Here is a 22,764-nt window from a genome sequence, read left to right on the forward strand (position 1 = left end):
AGGATTTGGGCATATATCGGTACAGTAAAGTTCTCTTCGAGGGGATTATGATAACGAAATTGTTCGGTTGGAATTTTCTGTTTTGAACATGTTTTTAACGAAGTAACTGCCACGGGAAAGTGCGTATTTACTTGCAAGCTCTTCAAATGTTAAGCGTAAGCGAATTGTAAATCTTTAACTCAATTTTTTATGGCCCCGTACACACTATGCCGGATAAATTTGAATCCGAATTTTTATTTATTCGGTTCCATTTCGAAAATTCGTTTTCGGTGAAGAATATTTCTGGATGAAACTTGTCGGGAAACCTTAATAAATTATTAAAGATAACCAAGAAAATATTAATATTCTCTTGAGATAACTGAAAGTCACTGGCATTTAATGTAAAACTTATCATAACAAGCGACAACTCTTTCGATCAAGGCTCTACGCGGCACTAGTTGAGCGATTTGTACGACTAGAAAAACTAAAACTAGGTGAAACTACGAACTCTGAAATGGTGGTGAATACAACCTCAAGTTTGAACTTATCTGAATCGATCGGTTGAAGAAGGCAGTTGTTTATTTCGTTAATGCCGTCGGTTTTAACCAGTTTTCTAGGCGCATCTGCTTTTGAAGTATTCAGTTTCATATATTTCAGGAATATTTCATCCACACTAGAATTTGAAAGTATTTGTGGACATGAGAGTTGGCAGTATCTTTTTTAAATGAGTCGAAAGTGTGTCTTCATGACTTCAGCCATTGTGCATATGGCGGCCTGCTTCAAACAGTCAAAACGTTGAAAAATGACGAAAAACTATCCAAGTTCAGCGAGCCGTAATTTTTCAAAACTTCTCATTCATTTCTGGAGAGATTTTGAGTTTTCTCCCCAATAAAAGGCAGGAAAACAAACGGAAGACGGTAGTATTTTTCATCTTCAGTTGTTTGTGAATATCTTAGAGTTGAAAGGAAGTTTGAAGTACTACAGTTTTTTTCTCAACTCATGTTGAGTTCTTGAGGTCTTCTTTTGATGCCTTTTTTACTTTGCATTTACATGTTTTGCAAAAGAAAGCCTCACTTTTGTTAACTAGTATTTCAGAAAACTTTAAACAATAGCTAAAATCATTCAAAGTAAAATAAAACTTCTCTTTTTGAGCAACTCAAACACTACATGACTTGTGGCACGTACAGGAAGCCCTTCCAATGCAGCTCTCGTTTGACATACGCTGTCAAATTTATTTTTTGCTGCTTCGCCTCTTTTTAGTCTCAATGCCTTGCCATATAATAAATATCTTATTAACCTCATTTGCTCGATCCGTACAGTGTTATGGATCCTCGTTTATTCCACTCTTTTATGGCCCGCGCGCTACGCGCTTGGGCCATAATTCAGTGGAAAAAACTCGGTCCATAACTTACGCTTACGATTTTCGCAGTGGTGTGGTGTTTTCAGAGTTCCAGTCCCTTTCTTTGGAAAATGTACGTGATCTAATTACCTGCTCTAGCAAGAAAACTTCTCGTCTTGACCCGATGCCTACGTCGTTGGTGATCAAGTGCTTGAATGTGCTGCTTCCTGTTATAACATCTATGATTAATCGATCTCTTCAATCCGGTCAGTTTGCTGAGAAATAGAAACTTGGAATGGTCACACCACTTCTCAAGAAACATGGTGTGGATCTATCATATAAGAACCTTCGCGCAGTTACCACTTTAGCTTATATTTCTAAGATGACGGAGACAGCTGTTGCAGTGCAAATTCAATCTCACATGACTCGTCATGCATTGTTCCCTGTCTTCCAGTCTGCTTACAGGCAGCATCATAGCACAGAGTTAGCATTGCTCAAGGTTCGAAACGACATCTTGTTGAACATGAATAAACAGCATGTAACTCTTCTGTTACTCCTTGATCTCAGTGCTGCGTTTGACACCGTAAATCATACACAATTTTGTTACAGCGCCTAAAGTCTCAGCTTGGAAATGATGGGACAGTGTTATCTTGGTCCAAGTCTTGCCTACTTGGAAGATGTTACACATTTTTGTATCTTAAGCCGTTAAGAAATATACTTAGCATAATTTCGAAGAAAGGCTATACCCAAATCCACATTTACGATACGAAGACTTCCGACGTGACCTCGGGTCGGTTGCCGAAAGATCCGTTGAACTGGTGTACAGTGAGCTCCAAGTACGGGTCAGAACAAGCGAGGTAGTATGTGAACACAGGCAAATTTCATGGCTTAAAGACGCAAATACTAATCCCTAATGCGACTTTCTCGGTTCTATGGGGATGTGAGAGAGGGGTAATGACTAAAATTTGGCGCTTGAAAGAAAATTCGAAGACGTACGAAGTTTCAAAGACTCGTGATGGTTCGCTGTTGGGATACCGAGTCTCCAACCTTCTCTAATTTCTTACTGCAGTTGGTGGGGGAAAAATCCTTAAAACGGGGTAAATAAAAAAAATAGCCACAGAGAGCGAAAGAAGTGCTATTTCTCGGGTAAAATGATCGGGTAAAATGATTTTATTGAACTTTTTGATGAAGCCCCATACATTTCCTTATAGAATGAAGCCACAGAAGCCAAGTTTGGGCTACCTGTGGCATTACTGGCACATAAATTTATGAGTCAACAAAACTCAAATTACGTCCGTGGTAGGCTATTACGACGGTGATTTATTATAAATCGTGAAGTTGGCAACTTTTAGGAAGAAACTTTAAGCGCCAAAATTATTATAACGTAATATTTGGCACTTATATCAGTACCAATACAATAATCAAGAAAATACCACTGTTTATAGAAGTATTGGTTTGCCCTGTTTCGATTCAATCTGCTTATCTTATTATCTGCTTTTCTTTCTTACTAACTTCCTTGACAATAAATGGGTAAAACATTACCGATGATTTGCAAAATCACAGGCTGGTGTCACGCTGTCACATCCTTAGGGCCGATATAAACGGTACGATTTTCGTCTACAACTATCGTATACAACACATTCGCGTCATGACACCTACGATTGTCGTAGCTTTTTAAAACATGTTTTAAAATCCTACAACTGTTTTCGTGTTGCTCGAATCTGTCGTAGGCGAGTTGTAGGCTTGATTTACACGCTACGACTCGAGTTGTAGGATGGCGTGAGCGTTGCGTATACGATAGTTGTAGGCGAAAATCGTACCCTCTAAACCGGCCCTAATTAGAACACAGTCACAATTCTTCTTCCACTTATAGCGTTTAAAAAATGTGTCATAGGTATAATTATCAATCTTGTAGATGATTTACTTCTTTGGTGGCTAATTAACACCATTATTTTAATTTATTGCTTCCAAATGAGCAAAATAGTTGCATGTATAACGGAACGGGGTAGAAGATGATTATTATTATCATGAAGCCGTACAACCTATCAAGTACCATTTAATCAATTCCAAAAGATTCAGTTTTTATAATGGTTTGCTTTCAGCAATGTGTCAAATTACTGGACCTACCAAGCTTAACTACTTCGTTGGCGACATTGTTCAGTTCAGATGGAATACCGTCAGGAATTCAACTATTCTGTGTGCAACATGGGGAATACAAAAAGGCAACATTGCTGATCCTCAGTTTATAAATGTAGACATAACAAGCAGCAATGTGAACTTCAACTCAGGTCTGGAACCAGATCTCATTAAACGGCTGTCATTTGACGGGGACCTCAAGAGAGGTCGTGCATGGTTTACCCTAAAGAACGTAACTGTCAAAGATGCAAACGTGTACCTTGCAAGCATCAGTGACGATGTAACCAGAGTCTTGCCTCACACAGTTGTACTGACCGTAAAAGAAAAAGAACAGAAAGATGGAAACATTGGTGAGCTATAGTACTTTCTTTCAATTCATAGCTTTGTCTTTTTCTTGTAAGTATCTTACTTCAGTAGTATAGGGAATGGGGGTTCTAGCGCAGTGACCACACGAGGATTTCCTGTTTAAAGTCACTAACCCGTGTTTGCGTAGCCCTCATTCCCTATGAGACCCCCAGGATTACCCGTGGGGGTAACAGCGCACTCGAAATATGTTAGTTTACGCCAGGATTACCCGTGAGGGCAACAGCGCACTTAAATATGTTAGTCACTAGTATAGGGAATGGGGGTTCCAGCGCAATCTCAACACGGGCAAGATCCGTGTCAAAAATCCACCTACGGACGACCCCCACTCCAAGTGTGGTTGAGGGCAACAGCGCACTTAAATATGTTAGTCTATATATGGAGTGCGAAGAATGTAAGAGAACTTTTAAGAAAGAAGCGGATTTGAAAAAGCATTTGAAAATGAAGACGAAGTGTATGAGCAGTTATGATTGTGGATGTGGTAAGAAGTTTGAGACTAAGGTTAAATTGTTTTGGCATTGTCAGGACTGTGAGTACGACTACGACGACCTAAAAAGTGCTTGGTATTAGGTATAAAATATTTCCTATTATATAGATGGAATCCCAAAGCAACTTCAGCACGGTGTCAATACCCGGTAACGGTGAGATTGACGTTAGACAGTTTTGGCGTCAGTCAGAAAGGAAGGTTAAAAGGACTCTCCGAAAAGGTATAGAAGAATTAGGAGCCCTGAAAGCGAGCATAATGGTAGAAGTAAGTTTGTCAAAAGACGAGGTAATGACGACAGCAATGTTGCGATCAAAGTCGTTAGTGATATTAGAATCCACGAATCTGGATAGGTCACTCAGTGAAGCCTTAGAAGCAATAATGGAGTCGCTGTCTAACTACACGAAAGAAGGATCGGGTTGGACAGTAGAGGAGGTTGAAGGAATATAGATAAGTATAGCCAGGTACGTACCCATACGAGGGGGGAGTTACGTACCGCTACCAACGTGGGTAGAAAGGAAGAAGGCTATTGTAAACGTGAAGAATGAAGACAATCGATGCTTTATGTGGGCAATCAGGTCTGCACTGTATCCAGCAGAGAAGGATCCCTGTAGGACAAGTAAGTATCCCACAGATGATTTAGAGTGGGATGGTGTGGAATTTCCCATGCAGTTGATAGACATCCCCATATTTGAGGAAATAAACGATCTAGCAATTAACGTTTACGGAGTCAGAGAGCAGACGATAGTACCGTTAGTTCTGTCAAAAAGTAAAGGAGAGCGCGTACATTTATTCTACCACGGCGGACACTACTCATGGGTTAAACACATTAGCAGACTATTCTACAGACATACTAAGCACAAAGGCAAAAAGTACTTCTGCGACTGCTGCTTGCTGTCATTTACATCCTTAAATACCCTAAAGAAACACGATGAGATCTGCCGCGGAGTCGAAGAAGTGGCGCAACGGATCCAGATACCCACCAACAAAGAGCTTTCATACGCAGACCATCAAAAGCAGATGCAAGTGCCTTACGTGATATATGCAGACTTTGAAGCGTTGATAACTAAGGAAGAGCAGAAACGTGGCGCCACGAATAAGGTAGGATTACACGAGATCTGCTCCTTTGGTTACATAGTAGTCAAATCAGACGGTAAAGCAAACCCTCCTGTGATTTACCGAGGTAAGAACGCAGCTAATGAGTTTCTAGAAGCATTGCGAGAAGAGGAGGGGGAGATTAGAGAACAATTAAGACGTCCAAAGAAGATGGAATTTACCAAAGAGAACCAGGAGGCTTTTAACAAGGCAAAAAAATGCCACATTTGCCAACATACGCTTCTTCAGTTTGGAAGACGAGCCAAGAAAGCGTGGGATGAAGATGGAAAGTATCTAGGAGAAGCTCATTTTAAATGCGGGAAGTATGCTAAGAAAGGTGAGAAGCCGGGAAAGCCCTCCACGCACTGCATTCACTGCCACAAAGCATTTGTAGAGGATTTCTATGTGGATAAGGTTAGGGATCACTGCCACATCACGGGTAAATACAGAGGAGCGGCTCATTGGAAATGCAATATAAACTTCAAAGTAAATCCAGACATGGAGATTCCGGTGTTCTTTCACAACCTCCGCGGTTACGACTCCCATTTGCTACTACAAGGAACAGACGGCTCCGACGTCAAATGCATACCCAACAACAAAGAGCGCTACATGTCCGTAACTGTGGGTAAGCTAAAGTTCTTAGATTCGCAGCAGTTTATGGCGGACTCCTTAGCAAACCTCGTAAAGTATAACACCAACTTTCCCATTTCCAGTCAATATGGCGCGGAAAGGAAAGGAGTCTACCCATACGAATACATGGATTCCTGGGATCGATTCAAAGAGTCCCTACCACCCAAAGATCGCTTCTACAGCACCCTAAACGAGTCCGGTATAAAGGATGAGGAGTACCAGCTTGCGTTAGACGTGTGGGAAAAGTACTCCTGTGAGAACATGGGGGACTACCACGACATCTACCTAAGGTCTGACGTAGTGCTGCTTGCAGATGTTTTCCAAAGCTTCAGAAAGATGGCTATGGAATATTACGGATTGGATCCCGCTAATTTCTACACGGCTCCTGGGTTCAGCTGGAGTGCTTTGTTAAAGAAGACAAATGCGCAGTTGGATCTCCTAACGGAGTACGACATGTATCGGTTTATGGAAGACGGTATTCGTGGTGGCGTATGCGGACCCAGCCGACGTTACGCCCGCGCAAACAACCCCTTAGTAGAGCACGACCCAGAGAAACCAACCACATACATTTACTACCTGGATGCGAATAACCTTTATGGTTGGGCAATGTCACAGTACCTACCTGTGAGAGACTTCGAATGGGATCCAGTGAAGCCGATAGACTTCTACATGCAGGTAGGAAAGGAGGAAGACAAGGGTTACGTCTTAGAAGTGGATCTGGAGTACCCAGAGCGCCTGCACGACGAACACAATGAGTTCCCCTTAGCACCAGAAGCGATAGAGATACCATTTAAGCAGCTAAGTCCGCTGCAAAAGCAAATGTGCCCTGGTTACAAACCGTACAGGAAACTAACTATGAACCTGATGGATAAGAAGAAGTATGTGGTACATTACCGCAACCTGCAGTTCTACGTGCGACACGGAATGCGCGTAGAGAAGATCCACAGAGTCCTAAAATTCACGCAGGAACCCTGGATGCGTCCCTACATTGACTTTAACACGCAAAAGCGTACCGCAGCGAAAAATGACTTCGAGAAAAACCTCTTCAAACTGATGAACAACAGCGTGTTCGGAAAGACGATGGAGAACATCCGCAAGCGCGTAAGCGTAAAAATAGTCAGCACCAAAGAGGAAGCAGAAGCATACGTGTCACAGCCAGGCTTCGTTAGATACGTAGAAATGCTGAACTTCTACGTGATTCACATGAAAAGGGCAAACCTCTTACTAAACAAGCCCGTTTACACAGGCTTTACGGTGCTGGATCTATCGAAGCTGCTTATGTATGAGTTCTACTACGATAAGCTTAAGCCAAAGTACGGAGACCGCTGTCGCCTCCTGTACACAGACACCGACTCCCTAATTCTAGAAGTGCAAACGGAAGACGTTTACAAAGACTGCCTCCCCGACATAGACGAGTACGACACCAGCGGTTACCCGAAGGAGCACTTCCTTTACTCTGCGAAGAATAAGAAGGTAATTGGGAAGATGAAAGACGAAATGTTAGGAAAACCCATAGTAGAGTACGTGGGTCTGAAACCAAAGATGTACAGCGTGCTAAAGTTAGACGGCGTAGAAAAGAAAGCTAAAGGCGTAAAAAAGTACGTGGTTAAGAAGGACATTACGCACGAGTCCTACCTCAACGTATTACGAACACGCAAGGAACAGCGGCATAAGATGAACAGCCTGCGCAGCTATGGTCATCAGATACATAACGTCACGCAGGAGAAGGTGTCACTGTCTGCATTTGACGGTAAGCGATGGATGTGTGATGACGGAGTGCATACGATAGCATTCGGACATCACACGATAAGCAGTTCTTCCATGACGAACCCACGTGTGGGGCCATCGTGAAGATAATACAAGATGGGCTGACCCTTCTTAGCTATTACGCTTCGGATCTGGTAAGTTTCCAAAGACCAATTAGGATCCGTAGCTCTTTTGGATCCTCCTTCTAATTCACCCGGTCCGTAGAGATATCGGACCGTGACATTACCTAATTTTTTTTCATGGGGGAAGACCGCCCTTGAACGTCTGACGTAGGACTTGTGTTCCACGTGTTTCTTCTTCATAGCATCCTTGGGTTTTATTCCCGTAGCCCTCGCCGCCTCGTTGTTCAAAGCCACGATGACCTGGGGGAGCCTCTGAGTCCATTCCCTGTTGCGTTTGGAGGGATCTTCCAGCTCTTTCCAATACTGGTATCCAAAGAGACGCTCAGCCAGGGTCTTATTGAATCTTTCGACAATGCTCTGACCCCTGTGGTACTCAGCTTCGGCTCTTCTAATTTTAGTGCTGTGGTCTTTCAGGGTCTTAGTAACCACGCCCATGAACTCCGTCCCCGCATCCACTTGCAGCAGCTTAGGCCATTTCAAGACGCGCTTATAAATCCTACCTAGGGCTTCTGCGACTTCCCCAGAATCCTTGCTGGTTATGGGTTCGGCGTCCTTGTATCTGCTTGCGATATCAACTACGGTCAAAGCGTATCTATAGGTCTTCTTTCTCACCTTATCATGTGGTAAGAAAAGCAAATCCGCCTGATGAACTTCATTGGGGACATTTACGGTGAAGCTGGGCCTGGGAATGTACTTAGGCACGGGAAGATAAACCTGCCAGAGGGTTTGTTTTCTTAGCCAGTTCTTAGCCGTTTCATCTGATACCCTGGCCGCGGTCGCGAGTTTCTTAATAGCTGACGCTCCTTTCCAATAGCCTTCAGGCCCGTAGTAAATCCTTTTGAGTTTGTCCTCTACGCGGCCCATTATATGAATTCCAAAACGAGATTGATCTTACGTCCGTTAAAATCCACCGTCTTTCCGTCCACTTTAATGGTGATGTTTATGCTTTCTACCAAATGAGACAAGTCATAGCTCAAAGAAATGGGAGTGTATTCTTCTGAGTCAAATGGATTACCTTTAGGCAGAAACTTGGACATAAGAGAAGACTTTTCTCCATTGTTGTAACTATTGACCAAGTCGCAATAGACTTCGTAAGAGGATGCGACTTTCCATTTCACGGGTATGGCTGTGTCGGTAATTGTCTTGCCCGAGGCACATAATAAAGATCCCAATGGGTCAGACTTTCCAAAAGTTACTGAATAGTTTGGCATATTATGTTTGAAGGTCATTTCGTGCGGCAATCCCGTGGTGAGAGTATAACCGTGTTTTGCTAATTCCTTAGCAAGGGTGATTGGTGTGTAATGTCCATCGGGCAGCAATACGCCTTGATAATTGCCGCCGCCTTTATGCTCAGTGACCAAGGCATTGACTAAATTATACCAAGAATTGTACAAAGAGCAACTAACCAGCCTAACCTTATGGGCTTTGATGGGGGGATTCAAATAAGTGGTAAAGTTATTCTTGTCGCTTTCCAAAAAGACGATCATATATTACAGGGGACAAGTCCCCTTCTAGTGATCTGAGCTGCGCTCAGAGCAGATACGCCAAGGCCACGCCTCCCGCCAGCCCTGCGACTCCTACAAAGACCAATTCATTGTCTTTTTGTTTCTTAGAAGGCTGGTAGTAATTCTTGAACTGAGGCTTTCTTAACCCCGTTAATGCCGCGGGGTGCGCCTGCGCATAGAGCTTAAAGGCGAAGTCTGTATTTTCGAAGTTCTTATCCGCCTGCATTTTGTCTTGGTAGTTCTTGTCCAACCAATCCCTGTAAGCTTGTCTTTTTTCATTCCAAGCTGCAACGTCTCGCTGATATTTCTCCAGCGCTAAGTCGTGTCTCTTCCTTTCGGCGGCCAAATCTCCGCTGCGATCACCTCTAACTAATCTATCCAAATATGGACCACCATAATTAGCTCCAGTGAATGCTAAAGCTGCAACAATTACACCTACGGCCGCCATTTATATTAGACGCAAGCAAAGCTTACGTCGTCGGCAGGTACTTTTCCTTCCGTAGGTAATCCTTTACCATGATAGCCCCACCCACGGCAGCGGTCATCTTAGCAAAATTAGCGAAGCTCTTGCTTGGGTCTTCAGTAAAGTCTTCTTTGAGCACTTTCTTACCTACCCAACCAATACCCGCAACGATGGAAGTAATGATAGCTGCTTCTTCAACAGTTTTCAACAACGCGGTTGACATTATATTACAAAGCGAGAAGGAAAATCTAGGTCGCCGCGGGTGATAAATCTACTCCATTTCAGGGATCTTACTTTTTCTAACAGCCGGTTCCACAGGTGCGTGATATGTTGCGGCCTCCCACTTTACTTTTGGCTTCGTAGCCCGCCATTGTAAGTAGAGGCTGCCTGCTGGTATAGCGACTCCTAACGCGCCAATGACGTATCCCGGATTAATAAAGGATTCCTCTTCTTTTTCCTCCACCTTTTCTTCTTTTTTGGCTTTGTTCTTTTTATTCATCTCCGCGAGCTTCTTTCCGGCAGCGACTCTGCCCGGAGATTTAGCCTTGGTAATCTTGGTATCTTCTACGGGTGGTTGTTCTTCGGTGCCACTCATCTTATATTAAGGGACTTGAAGGGCTTGACAAGTAACTTGATGACGACTTGACAATGACTTGGCAATGACTTGACAACGACTTGACTAAGTACTTGAGGTGACTTGACAACGACTTGACTAAGTACTTGAGGTGACTTGATCAGGTACCTCAGCAAGTGCTGCCTGGAAGACCTTTTCGACTTCTCTGTCCTTCTTGAAGTCCTTCCAAGAGGCACCAAAGGTGCCCGCAAGTTCCTTCAAGTCGACATGCTGAGCTACGTGAAGTGCCGCAGAGGCGACTGCCATTAACTTACCGCACTTCAAAGACAACCACCCGCAGGTTATCTTAAGTTCTTGAGCAATAACGTAGTCCTCGCTTATGTCCTTCCGCAGTTGCTCCACGTCGTCTATGGGCAGTGCAAGTCCAAGCAATTTAGTCGCAAGTCGAATAGCTGAGTCTGCTACGGCGTCCGTGGTCTTACTTGCAAGGGCAGCCTCATACCTCTTATGGAACTTCTTGACTTCCTCTTCCAACAACTTATTAACCTGCTCATGGGTAAGTTCCTTGCCTATCATTTCTTTACACTTCCCAGAAGACACAAGGATGTTAAGTTGTTCCTTAAGGTTACTTTCGTCTAACTGCGCGGGGACTTCATCTAAGAGCTGCTCAATGTCCATATACATTAGGAATCATAGATTCCAACCGTGTAGGGAAACCTCAAAGAGAAGATCATCTTGGAATGTTGGTGCGTTTTTAAATGCCGCATGTATTCGTGCAACTGTTCCTTGGATATCTCACCGCCGTAGTCGCTTAAGATGGTTTCCAGGTCAGACTTACTGGGCGTGTAGAAGACGACAAGCGATCCTATGTTTTCCCTAAAGGGCTTAGAGACGCTGGTAAGCTGCTGCGAGAGCAACCAAACGCTAATATTGTCGTGTCTACCGCTGAAGGCGAGCTTCACTAATTCGGAGGTGCGTCTTTTTACGTCGTCCCCGCAGGCGATGTCATCCAGTATGAGGAGTGTCTGTGTATCTTTAGGGAATTGTTTGTGCCAGAACTTAAGATGGCTGGATAACTCGTTAGGGTCTAAGATATCTACGAAGTAGTCGTCGTCTTTCACTCCTATGCCCGTCCAGGTGCGGTTATTCACGTAGGTGGGGCATAATAGCACGATGTAGTCGAAGCGGTATCTAAAGGGTCCTAATAGCTGCTCCACTACAAATTGGGTCTTTCCGCAGCCGGTGGGTCCTACTATCAGAGCGTTACAAGGCATGTGATTCGGGTTCATTTATATCCCTTCTCTCGAAGGGAACTTGTTCCCTGATATATATGGAGCCACTGGAAGCAGTGCAAAGAATTGTCGCCGACGCAAAAGATAAAAGAGACACCATAGAAATGCAAAGGGAGGAGATAGACCGGTTAAAAGAGCGCGTGCAGGAATTGTACGATGAAATGTGCGGTCTGAAGCGTGCAGAACGGTTTGGTGCGCTTTTGACGATGGTGGGCTGGGCGAAAGATTCCGTTAAGGACTTCATGCGGTATCCCTTATAAGGGTTAATAAATTCTTATTATATAATGAAGTGTAAGGATTGCGACAGGGAGTTCAGTAGCAAACAGGCTTTGCAGTATCACCAAAAAAAGAAGGCATGTTTTAAAGAGGTGGATAATGTCACCACCTGTAGCACTTGCAGCCGGCAGTTTAGCAGTAAACAGGCCCTGCGATATCACGTGGAAGGAAGGGTGTGTTTGAAGTCTAAGGAAAGACGCTGTGCTGATTGCAATCGGCTCTTTAGCACGCCCCAAATGTTGCAATACCACCAAGAAAATAGGGTGTGTTTAAAGGATGTGTGTGCGCGCTGCGATGAAGATCTCACGGACGCATGGCATCAACATAGATGTCGTGGTAATTATGATTTGGACGTCGTATGCGAGGAGCATGGTGATATCGCTGCGAGATGTTGCCCAGCGGAAACCATAAGGAAGTTAACTCTTCGTAAGAAAGAAATAGACCAACGCTTTACGGAGTTCGACCGCGCCGAAGGTACGCGCTGGCAGAACGCAGAGTATTGGAGTGCGCCCTGTTACGCGTGTGGCGGCTTAAGGAAAGGAGACGATCATATCTGGCAGTGTTTGTGCCCGCAACATCATCCCCGCGGTTTTAAGGAGTACTTGGATCGCTTTGATGATTGGCATGCTCAAAACATGGAGGTAAGGAAAGCCCGTAAGTAAAGTAGGGTTTGCGCAAAGAGTCTCAAAACACGCTCTTATATTTATTAATATTCTTTGATTGTTTATTAAGAATAAAAGAAGAAACATTAATAAATATAAGGACCCCTTTTGGAGAAGGTATGCAGAACTCAATAAGAAAAGAAGAAACATTAATAAAAATAAGGACCCCTTTTAAAGGTAGCCGCCTTCTTAGGAGGATTCCTAATCGCCCTTTCAATATATGGACTGTATTACGTGCGAACCACCTGCCGACTGCATTACGCCCACTCCTGCACCGCGTAAAAAATACACCTGCCTTCATTGCGACAGGGTATTCTCCGAAGGATCCTTTGTGGGGCATTGGTGCTCCGCGGATCCTAAAGCGCAGCGGACTTTAGCAGACGCGCTTAACTACAAAGAGGAGATGGAGTGACTCTTCTTTCAATGTCAAACTTCCATCGGCCATTTACCTTACCATAGCTGCGTAAGTGGGTGAATTCCTCGCCCTGAATTACGTACCGCACGCAATCCGGCGCCCAAAGGGAATATTCCTTGCCTTCTAAGTCTTTGAGGACTAACCGTAAACGGTCGATGTCTTCAAAGACGACGTAATTTTTTATTTCGTATGCTTTACCGTGGACAAGATCACGCCAGTGAGTCAAGCTGAGCTTCATTATACCTATGGAATATCTTTAGGTGCGTTTTCAAAGTGGCGTAGGACTTAAACCGCTTTACACAGCCCTTACAGGGAATACGAATACCATCCGCGTAATCCATCAGGGCACGGCAGATGATGTCGTAATCGTTGCTAACCATCGTTAGGTAACCATTTACGTCAAGCTGTGAGATTTTCTTAGATTGCTTCGCGGATAAGACACCGTTTCCTTTTGGGGTTTTCAACTCAATACACAACCCACGGTATTTCTTATGCGCATTTAGGATCAAAAGGTCGGGTTGACCGGCTTGGTAGCCTTTTCGCCAGCAGGTTATTCGCTTGCTGTCTGAATCTTGAAGTTCGCCAAGACCCGGCGCTATGATGAAATCGGGGTAAAACGTACGTGTGTAGTCGACGACCTTCGCGTGTAGGTCGGCTTCATTTTCGATCTTGAATACTAACTTGTTTGGGCCGCCAAACCGCCTTTCTATTGCATATTTACCCGTTTTCCTTAGCGCGGGTAGGACTTCCTCAAAGACCCAATCACGAAACTCCACAGCTTTGGGTAGTTTGGAGCTAAATATCAGTTCGTACAAACCAGGTTCGGATATAAACACGGCATTTGGTTGCGTAGTAAAGGAGCGGTGATTCGCAGCCCCTTGTAGATCAACCCATTTTTTCTGGTATTTCTCAGATACGTGTGCTCTAATTGCATCTCTAGGGCGCTCATAGCCCAACGCCAAAGCCACCTCCTTTGCTTTGAAGTACAAAGTTTCGCCTTGCACTATGCATTGCAGTTTGGTGTCGTTGTTTTCAAATACGCGAAGCATTGTATATTTAAGAAATATTTTAACATTAATATGCAACGCTCTTTAGCTGATTCATTTCTACGCTCCGTTGCGCGTCAGACACGACGAAGACGTAGCAGTTTATCTTATCGCCGTCGCCGGCACTGGCGTTTTTGGTGCGCTTGATCTCCAATGTTATGCCATCCTGCGTATTTACTAGACGTAAACCCTGACCATGTAGGTCTTCGTCGTTCGTTGTGCGCATGTCGATCCACAGCGCGTACTTATCATTGAAGAATTCCTCAGGGTTAATTTGGTCGCCAAACTTGCGCGCGGCCTCTCTGTACACGTCTGCGGGCTTTATTCCCTGGGAGTAAACCTTGTTTGGAACGCCGTTAATATTCACGCCGACGTTAGTAATGTTAGGGTTGTGAAAGGCTTCGGAGTCGCGCTTACCGGCCTCGTAGGGTTTAGCAAACACCAGCATTAACCCCGTGAGACTTCTTCGCGGGAGGTTAATGCTTTGATTGATAACCTCATCCGTCTTATCCAAGAAGCTAAATGTCTTATACATCACTACGTGGTCGTAAAGGAATGCCTTTCCGGAGCTGTATTCCATGCCAGCGCTACGGGCCAGCTCTTCGCTGTACACCGTTTCGTACTGTAGCTCTAAGTTGGTAATAGAGTATGGGGTTGTTTTGGTAAGTGCAGTGGTCAGCCCACCAATGATGTTATTAGCATCTGCTAAGGTTACTTCAAACTGTAGCTCGGATAACTGTCTTGGGTAATACACACCGTGATTCGTAATCACTTCAAAGTCCAACGGTATGACATATTTGCTACCATAGGCGGTCTTTATTCGCTTTGCGTCTGCTACTGCGGTTTCTCCGCTGCCGTCAGTAGGTTGCGTTTTCGTAGGTGTGCGGACCTTACGTAGAATGACACTACCAATTCCTTGTTCTATCCTTTGCGCGCGGTCAAAGGCTGTCAACCATAAGTCTTTGTACGTGGTATACAGATGGTACCTATTTAAGTCCAGCAAGGATTCCCCGGCGAATTTTACGCGCATCTTCGAAACAATGTTGCGACCCACGTTGTTAACGATAATCCTTTCATCTGTGGGGCTTGACTGTACCGCTAGGTCAAACCTCAAAGCCAGGGTGCCAGGAACTAAGACTAGGTTATCCGTTAGACGGGGCACGCCTACGTACAAGGTTTCTCCTGGCTTTGCGCTAGAAGGTGTGAATGTGACCCGGTGAAAGGTGCGTTCTGCTTTCAGTCCGCCAACCTGCTTAGGTAATACGTTGGGATTTAACTTTGAGCTTATCATATATAATGGAAGTAGAAGGAACAGACCCCGACTTTGATCCCACCACTGAGGAAGGTCAGGCTGACATTAACGACGGTGATGAAGAACCGCTGCTTCCCACCCAACAAGTCGACGATTCCCTAAGGGATAGGATTGCAAAGGCCTTAAGACATCCCAAAGCACGCGAGTACATAGAGCTTCAAAACATGGGCGAGCCGGAAGCAGCCGCGCGGGAAACCGTAGAGTGGGCAACGCAAGAGCTAAGGCAACGTTATTCCCACTTTGATGCTGACGACGTAAAACTCACAGAACGCGGAAACAAAGTTCTCATAAGCGTTCAAGACCTAAGATTTCCTGACAAAGACCGCTGGACGAAACCACAACCCCTCTTTGATGAGAATGGTGACGTTAGGGGCGACGTCTCAAGATTAAAAGGCTTTCAGCAGGCTACTAGGAGCATGTTAGAAAGGTTGCAAACCCTGAATGAAAAGGTTGCGCTAGAAAAACGCGTCGAGGAACTACAAGAAACGTTAAAAGAAAGGGAGGAAGAATACGCAAAGCAAACTCAGTTAATTGTCAATGCTAAAAAGAAGTTCGGCAACGAAAGAATGGTAGAAATGAGAAACCAGTTGGATAAAGCCCTGCGTGAAAGAGATAAAGTACAAAGGAACCTGGAGGAGGCCAAAAGCTCAGGCGCCTCAACGGAAGCGCTGCGGGAAACGTTGGAAGAAAGGGAGGAGGAATACATGAAGCAAAACCAACGACTCGCCGACGCACATAGAAGGGAAGTCAAATTCAAAGACCAAGAAATAAGGGAGCTGGTAGACCAAAGAACCCAAATTCGACGTGAAAGAAATCAAACTCAAAGGGCTCTTAACCTCGCCCTGCAGGAGTTGGATCTAATTAAAGACGATACCGATAACCTACAAACCACCATAGCTGGCTCTTTGGTGGAAAGGCGGCGGTTAATGGCCGAAATCAATACTAAGGAGGAACAAATCCGGCAAAGAGATCAGGCCATCGAAGACCTGGAGGGACAAATAGAGCGGCAGCAGGAAATAATCAATGACCAAACTCGTCCCGAAGAGGAAAGGGAGGCAGCACAAAGGGAATTAGAAGCCCTTCAGGAAAGAGTCGCGGAATTACAAGCGCAAAAGGACAACCTGGAAAGAGAATTGGGACTTACCACCAAGGAAAAGGTAAAAAGAGCCCTTTTGAAGTATGGCGTTCCACTGGCATTTGCGGTTGCTATTAGCACCGTAGTAGGAGTCATCCTATCCACGCTTAAGGCTACAGGCGCGGGCGTAAGCAAGTTAGGTAAGGGACTAACGGACTTGGGAAAAAAGATGGCAGCCGGTCTTCCTGGGCTGCTGGGTTCGGTTGTTTCCTTGGCACTTAGGGCCGGCGGAGAACTGTTAAAGTTCGTGGGGAATAACATTTGGATCCTCGTAGTAGCTATTGGGGTGGTCCTCCTGAAGAAGATGAAGGGTTAATCTTATCCTTGTGTATTACTGGTGGCTTATCGTCGTCGGGCATCCGAGGCGTTCTCGACTGGGGATAAGTAAAGATAGTATTCGCACCGCCTTGATAATTTGGCGCCAGGGGTAGGGCAGTCATAGTAGAAATGGGCTTATGGCACCAGGCAGCATTAGGGGAACTAGAACCAAGGCCATTTATTCGAAGGTAGGCAACGTCATTGGGAAGAACCTGAAGCTTCGCATACTGGCAATTAGCTATCATATGAAAAGTTATCGACGTTATGTCCTCTGGGCTTTGCGGTGGGGGCTCCGACGAGAAATGGGTTGGGTTCCTATTGTTATCTTTTTTTCTGTAAGGCAGTAATGGATGGCCATTTTCATCAACGATCCTAAACCCAGCATTACACGAATACCCCGTGTTAATGCTAATGGTACACATGATCAATCCCAGGCCCCCAACCTTCACCCACAGCCCGGTGTCATACCAATGCTGTTCTAAGTATTCCTTTTCCTCTAGATAATGAAGGAACCAATCTTCCTTTACATGTGGATTCATATATTTAAAGACTAATCACCGTAAGAGTGCTAATGGTCTTATGATTATAAATAGTATCCCTTTGATTTTCTATGCTATTTACCGTAACCTTTCCCGTATCGTCTACGCGCATTTGCAGCTTTACCTTTCCATGGCAATCGGCGACAATGTGAAAAGTCCAAACGGAATGACTTTCGGCACTGCTGGGGTTGGGCTCTACGGAGAAATGCGCAGGCTCCCTGTTGTTTGTCTTATTTCTCATAGGCTGCAGTACGCCATTCTCATCCAGGAACCTAAAGCCCACGTTGGCGTGACTACTCGTGCCAATGCAAATGCTGCATATTATCAACTTCTTTCCTGAGTAGTTCAAATTCACGGACATGCCCGTGACATCAACCCAAGATGCCTGGTTGTATTTTTTCTCGCCTGTGTAAGTCGTATAGACACAATCTACTCCAGCTACGTAGGGGTTATTCATCGCCATATATAATAACTCAGACCAATGCTCGCAGCTACTAAGCCGGCTTTTAATAAGTCATGGTCATATTCCTCACGTATCGCAGGCAGGACCTTCTTCGATGGTTTCTTAACTACGGGTAGCTTCGTGTCGTGTGACTTTTTTGGCCCCTCTACGAAGTGAGGAATGCCCTTGGTCATGTCAGAGTTCACGTCATTCACACCAAACTTCATGTCTTTGGTTGCTCGCTGCAGTTTATTGTTGTATCCTACTACAGAGCCAGTATTTATAGATAAATTACTGGGCATTAACCAACAACCCGGAGCTACTGCATAGTCCAACCTCGCCTTAGAATTTTGTATAGCTAGTTGGTAACGCTGTACGCCCTTGCTAATGTCGCCCTCCAAGATCGAACTTTCGAATAAGATCAAGGCTTCGGCTCGCGTTTCTTCTGCGGCGCCGGTATTCCCCACTATGCTTGATCGGGTATTTACTTGGGCTCCAAGGATATAATACACGTAAGCTTCTATGCTGCGGTTCAAACGGGCAAGGCCGGCTTTGGTTAGTCCTTTGCCTACTTTGGGTATGAAATTAAGATATTGCTTCGTTTGCTCGTCGTTGACCATTTTGATAATCAGTGGGTTAGCCCCGGCATACTTACCACCCTCGTCTTTGAACAAAGGTCCATCGCGGACTTGCTTGGTATCCTTAACTGGACCCTCCAACCACCACCACTCATTCTTCAAATGATAATGGGTTTCTGGGTGGGAAGCCATGGTCCATTGTAAATTCAACGCGTGGACTTCCTTATCACTTAGCACATGTCCACCAATCCCCCAATAAGCCCAAATGTGCCCCAAACCATTGTTAGCACCCGCGGTACACCTGAAATCCTTCCCTACAACACCAAACTCCTTACAAAGTCGGTCGTAAGCTGGAACGTTGTATTTATTATCTCTTGGATAAAACGTGGCATCTCCCGGCAATGCAGTAACGCCCATCTCATGCAGTATTCTTCTAACCGTGAAGTGAAAATGAAACATGAATATTGAATTCTTCATCAAGTTCGCGCTTACCCCACAGCCACTGGTGGCGCACCAAACTGCAAAGTTCAACTGCTGTGGCCAATAACGCATGTTAGGACCGCTTAACCATTCATGAGATTCCTTGGCGGTGGTATGATTAATGGGTACGTCTTTGAAGATATCTCGCACCTTTAACGGAAAGGAATGGTTGTTAGAGATCCGCATGTTCAACGTTAAGTCCAGGCTTGGGTGTTCATTAAACGTAACTGCGGGTATCGGATAAGTACTGGTACCAAGCAATAATTCCTTTGACCAACCGGGTTCAACATGCGTTGGCGCTGGCGTTGGCGAATGCTTCAGTTGATCGTCTATTTGATTGACCAGCGTAGGTTTCAAATCCTCATTGCTGTACATCCTGGAGCCGTTGAAGTAAATCCCATCGGGTCTTCTTTCGAACTTACTAGGGTCTGCATGTGGAAACATCTTCCTAAAGGCCCTCCAGTTCCAGTAATCTCGGTTGTCGTGATGTGGCTGCTCCTCAATATCATTCCCAAAAGCGTCGTACATTAGTATATATAATGGATGTTATACCATCAGCACCTCCACTTTATCCTGATCTACCCAAGGAGGGACCTAACGAATTAAACGCGGAAAACTTTCGTCTGAATAAAGCGAACTTAATCTTGGCTTACTTGGAAGGGCAGGCAAAACACTACGAAAAAGTTAGGAAGAAATACGTCAGAGCCCGGAGTACGCTACATAAGATTGCGATAACTTCAGGATCCATATCTGTTGTGTTAACGGGCTCTGGCGTTGCTACTTCGCTTACTGGGCCGGGAATAATCGTTGGAGTTCCTTTGGCCGGCGTTGGGGCAACCTGTGGTATTATTTCTGCTGTTGCTACGGGTATTATGAAAAAGCTATCCACGAAAATATCCAAGCATGACACGACAATAGCTCTATCTAGGGCTAAAGTAAATACTATTACCGATCTTGTCTCAAAGGCTTTGCGTGACAGAAAGATAGACGACGTAGAATTCTCGCTTATTCTGGCCGAAGAAGACAAATACGAGAAACTAAAGACGGACATAAGGAATAAAAAAACAGTCGTAAAAGATCTTTCCGAGGAATCTCGCAAAAAGATCTACCAGGAGGCAAAAGAAGAGCTTCAAAGAAAGCTTGCTCAGTAAATATCGTGACAGGGTTCTATTTACATATCGAACGCCGGCTGTCAGGTTCATATGCAAATTAATTTCACAAAATATTACACAAAATATTACGCAGCCTGCATCGTTTTCACAAAATATTACACAGCCTGCAACGTTTTCACAAAATATTACACAGATGTAAAAAAACTCGTGTAAAATCAGCGCCTGGGAATCCATCCTAATAGGGGGTGGTTGGAGTCAATTTTGTAAAATATTTCGTAAATTACGTCAGGATAATAAGGAATATCCTTATCCAGCCGACAAAACATCCACTCGGCTCTGCTCATATCAGAAACCTCAGGAATAGACTTACCGGTAATTTCAGACAAAATGTAAGAGATGTCTTTGTAATGTTTTCCTAGTTTTAATTTTTTCAGCGTTTTCCTTAAGCTTTGTGGTGTTGGCTCTTCTAAGTGGTCTATGATTTTCTTCTTTACTTCGTTGTCTAAATATACCGATCGATAACCTTGGATATGACTCATCCAGTCCCTAAAGTATTTTATTCTCTTGTATGGGGTCTTCTTACGACCTCCATTGGCGTAATACTGCTCTCTGGTAGCATTTGGTACGGCATTACGAATGTTCTTACCACACTCGTAACACTGTGCTGACGTGTCGTCTTCTATTTGCATTTTCTTACCACAACAAATATACTTATTTGGCTTAGTAGGTACAAACTTGGGTTTCAAGCACTTTACACAGAAATCATAAGCAAACTCTTTACAATCTTCGCACTCCATGTATAGACTAACATATTTAAGTGCGCTGTTGCCCTCAACCACACTTGGAGTGGGGGTCGTCCGTAGGTGGATTTTTGACACGGATCTTGCCCGTGTTGAGATTGCGCTGGAACCCCCATTCCCTATACTAGTGACTAACATATTTAAGTGCGCTGTTGCCCTCACGGGTAATCCTGGCGTAAACTAACATATTTCGAGTGCGCTGTTACCCCCACGGGTAATCCTGGGGGTCTCATAGGGAATGAGGGCTACGCAAACACGGGTTAGTGACTTTAAACAGGAAATCCTCGTGTGGTCACTGCGCTAGAACCCCCATTCCCTATACTACTTACTTCTAACCTGAATGTTTCTTACAAATGTGTGTTGAAAGTAAACAAGATAATTCAATAAATTTTGAATTTTTTTTTTTTTTAATGTAACACAGTGATGCGTTTTTCGATATTCTGCGAACTCAGATGTCCCATCCATCCATCCATCCATCCATCCATCCATCCATCCATCCATCCATCCATCCATCCATCCATCCATCCTTTCAGATTAAAGACACAATGTTTGGAGGTCACATCTTTATTGCCGTGAGAGAGCGTCGCAAATACAGAAAGACTAATTAGTGTCTGTTGACGCACTTAATTAATGCACGCAATCGTAATTAACATTAGCAATTATGACACATCCATCCATCCATTAATTAATTCCGTCAATATCCATGAATTAAATCTGTCAATTTAACAAACTGATGTCTATTTGTTTTTTACAATAACAAAAACGATAAAAACGTCTCATTTTTAGCGATCAAAACAAACAACGGAAACATCGCGCGCTCGTTGACGTCAGCTTTATCTGCCTGTCTTCTTATTGATGATAAAAAATAATCAGCGCGCAAGAAATTTGCAAGTTATTTTAAAAACTTTAATTCGTGGATTCGTCAATCCACCCATCTATTCGATATTCCTTCATTCTTGTTTCTGTGAAATTGTTTCCTTTCTCCGTTCATCGCTGATTCTTTATTAATATTTCTTTTCTTTCGATGCCCACCGACGTTGTTTCCTAAGCTTAACTTGCGTTCTCTAAACATCCTGTTGTTTATGTCAGAGTATCTAAAACAGAAAACTATTTTTTTTGTATATTTAATAATACGAGATAATAACGAATAGGTAATTATTATATTTTTTTCTTTTTAATATTTTCTTTTATTATTCTATATTTCTATTTGTTACTTCTGAAGAACCGAGGAAAAGAATTGACACTACACGTTCTCCGGAAATTGCTAGAACAACGCCCACGAAAGGTAATTACTACTAAACTATCAATTCAATTGTAGGCCTATATGATTCATGGGTGAATAGAGTGCTTCTTACCGCTATATGGTTATGGGTGATCATATGTGGGCAGGGTTATTTGTGGTTTCTTCCGGTTTGTCGCTTTTTTATCATGCTAGCTCAAAACTGACTTCTCCTATTTCATTCCGCTCCCTTTCCACCTATGCGACCCTGGTTTGGAGTCCATCCAGGCTCTCTGTCGTATGATAGTAGAGTTGCTTATTGGTTCTCTCCTTTGCTTTGAGGGTTCACCGATTTACTTGGATGAACAGCCGATCTGTTGAAATACCACTGTTAAATCCATTTTATTTTTATTTTTATTATATTCATTTACGCTATCTGCTTTATGCATGGGGTCACTACCAGATTCCCTTAACCACTTTATTTTATCAAAACCACGCACCGAATACGGCTTACAATTTGCCATCGCAAAAAAAAAATAAAAAATAAAAAAGAAAGATTATTGTTGTTGTTGACGTCAAAAAAAGTGTTGTCATGTCGTGGAACAAAATATTCTTAAAAGGCACATAGCTACGTAATGTCATAGAAAACTTTATTAACCAAAACACTTGCTGTCGACAAGT

General features: G+C 43.9%; 1 protein-coding gene across 1 annotated transcript in view; it reads left to right on the top strand.

Moving 5' to 3' along the window:
* Window positions 1–22,764, top strand: part of LOC116292542 (uncharacterized) — a 30,336-nt gene that overhangs the window by 280 nt on the left and 7,292 nt on the right. The window contains exons 2-3 of the mRNA XM_089035879.1: window positions 3,421–3,804; window positions 22,087–22,149. Of these exons, the coding sequence (XP_088892005.1) occupies window positions 3,421–3,804; window positions 22,087–22,149 (447 nt within the window). The remainder of the gene's footprint in view (window positions 1–3,420; window positions 3,805–22,086; window positions 22,150–22,764) is intronic.

The sequence above is a fragment of the Actinia tenebrosa genome, unplaced genomic scaffold (genome assembly GCF_029948245.1).
Source record: "Actinia tenebrosa isolate PJP-AT-01 unplaced genomic scaffold, QUT_ActTen_1.0 PGA_scaffold0__85_contigs__length_37466705, whole genome shotgun sequence".
Lineage (NCBI taxonomy): Eukaryota > Metazoa > Cnidaria > Anthozoa > Actiniaria > Actiniidae > Actinia > Actinia tenebrosa.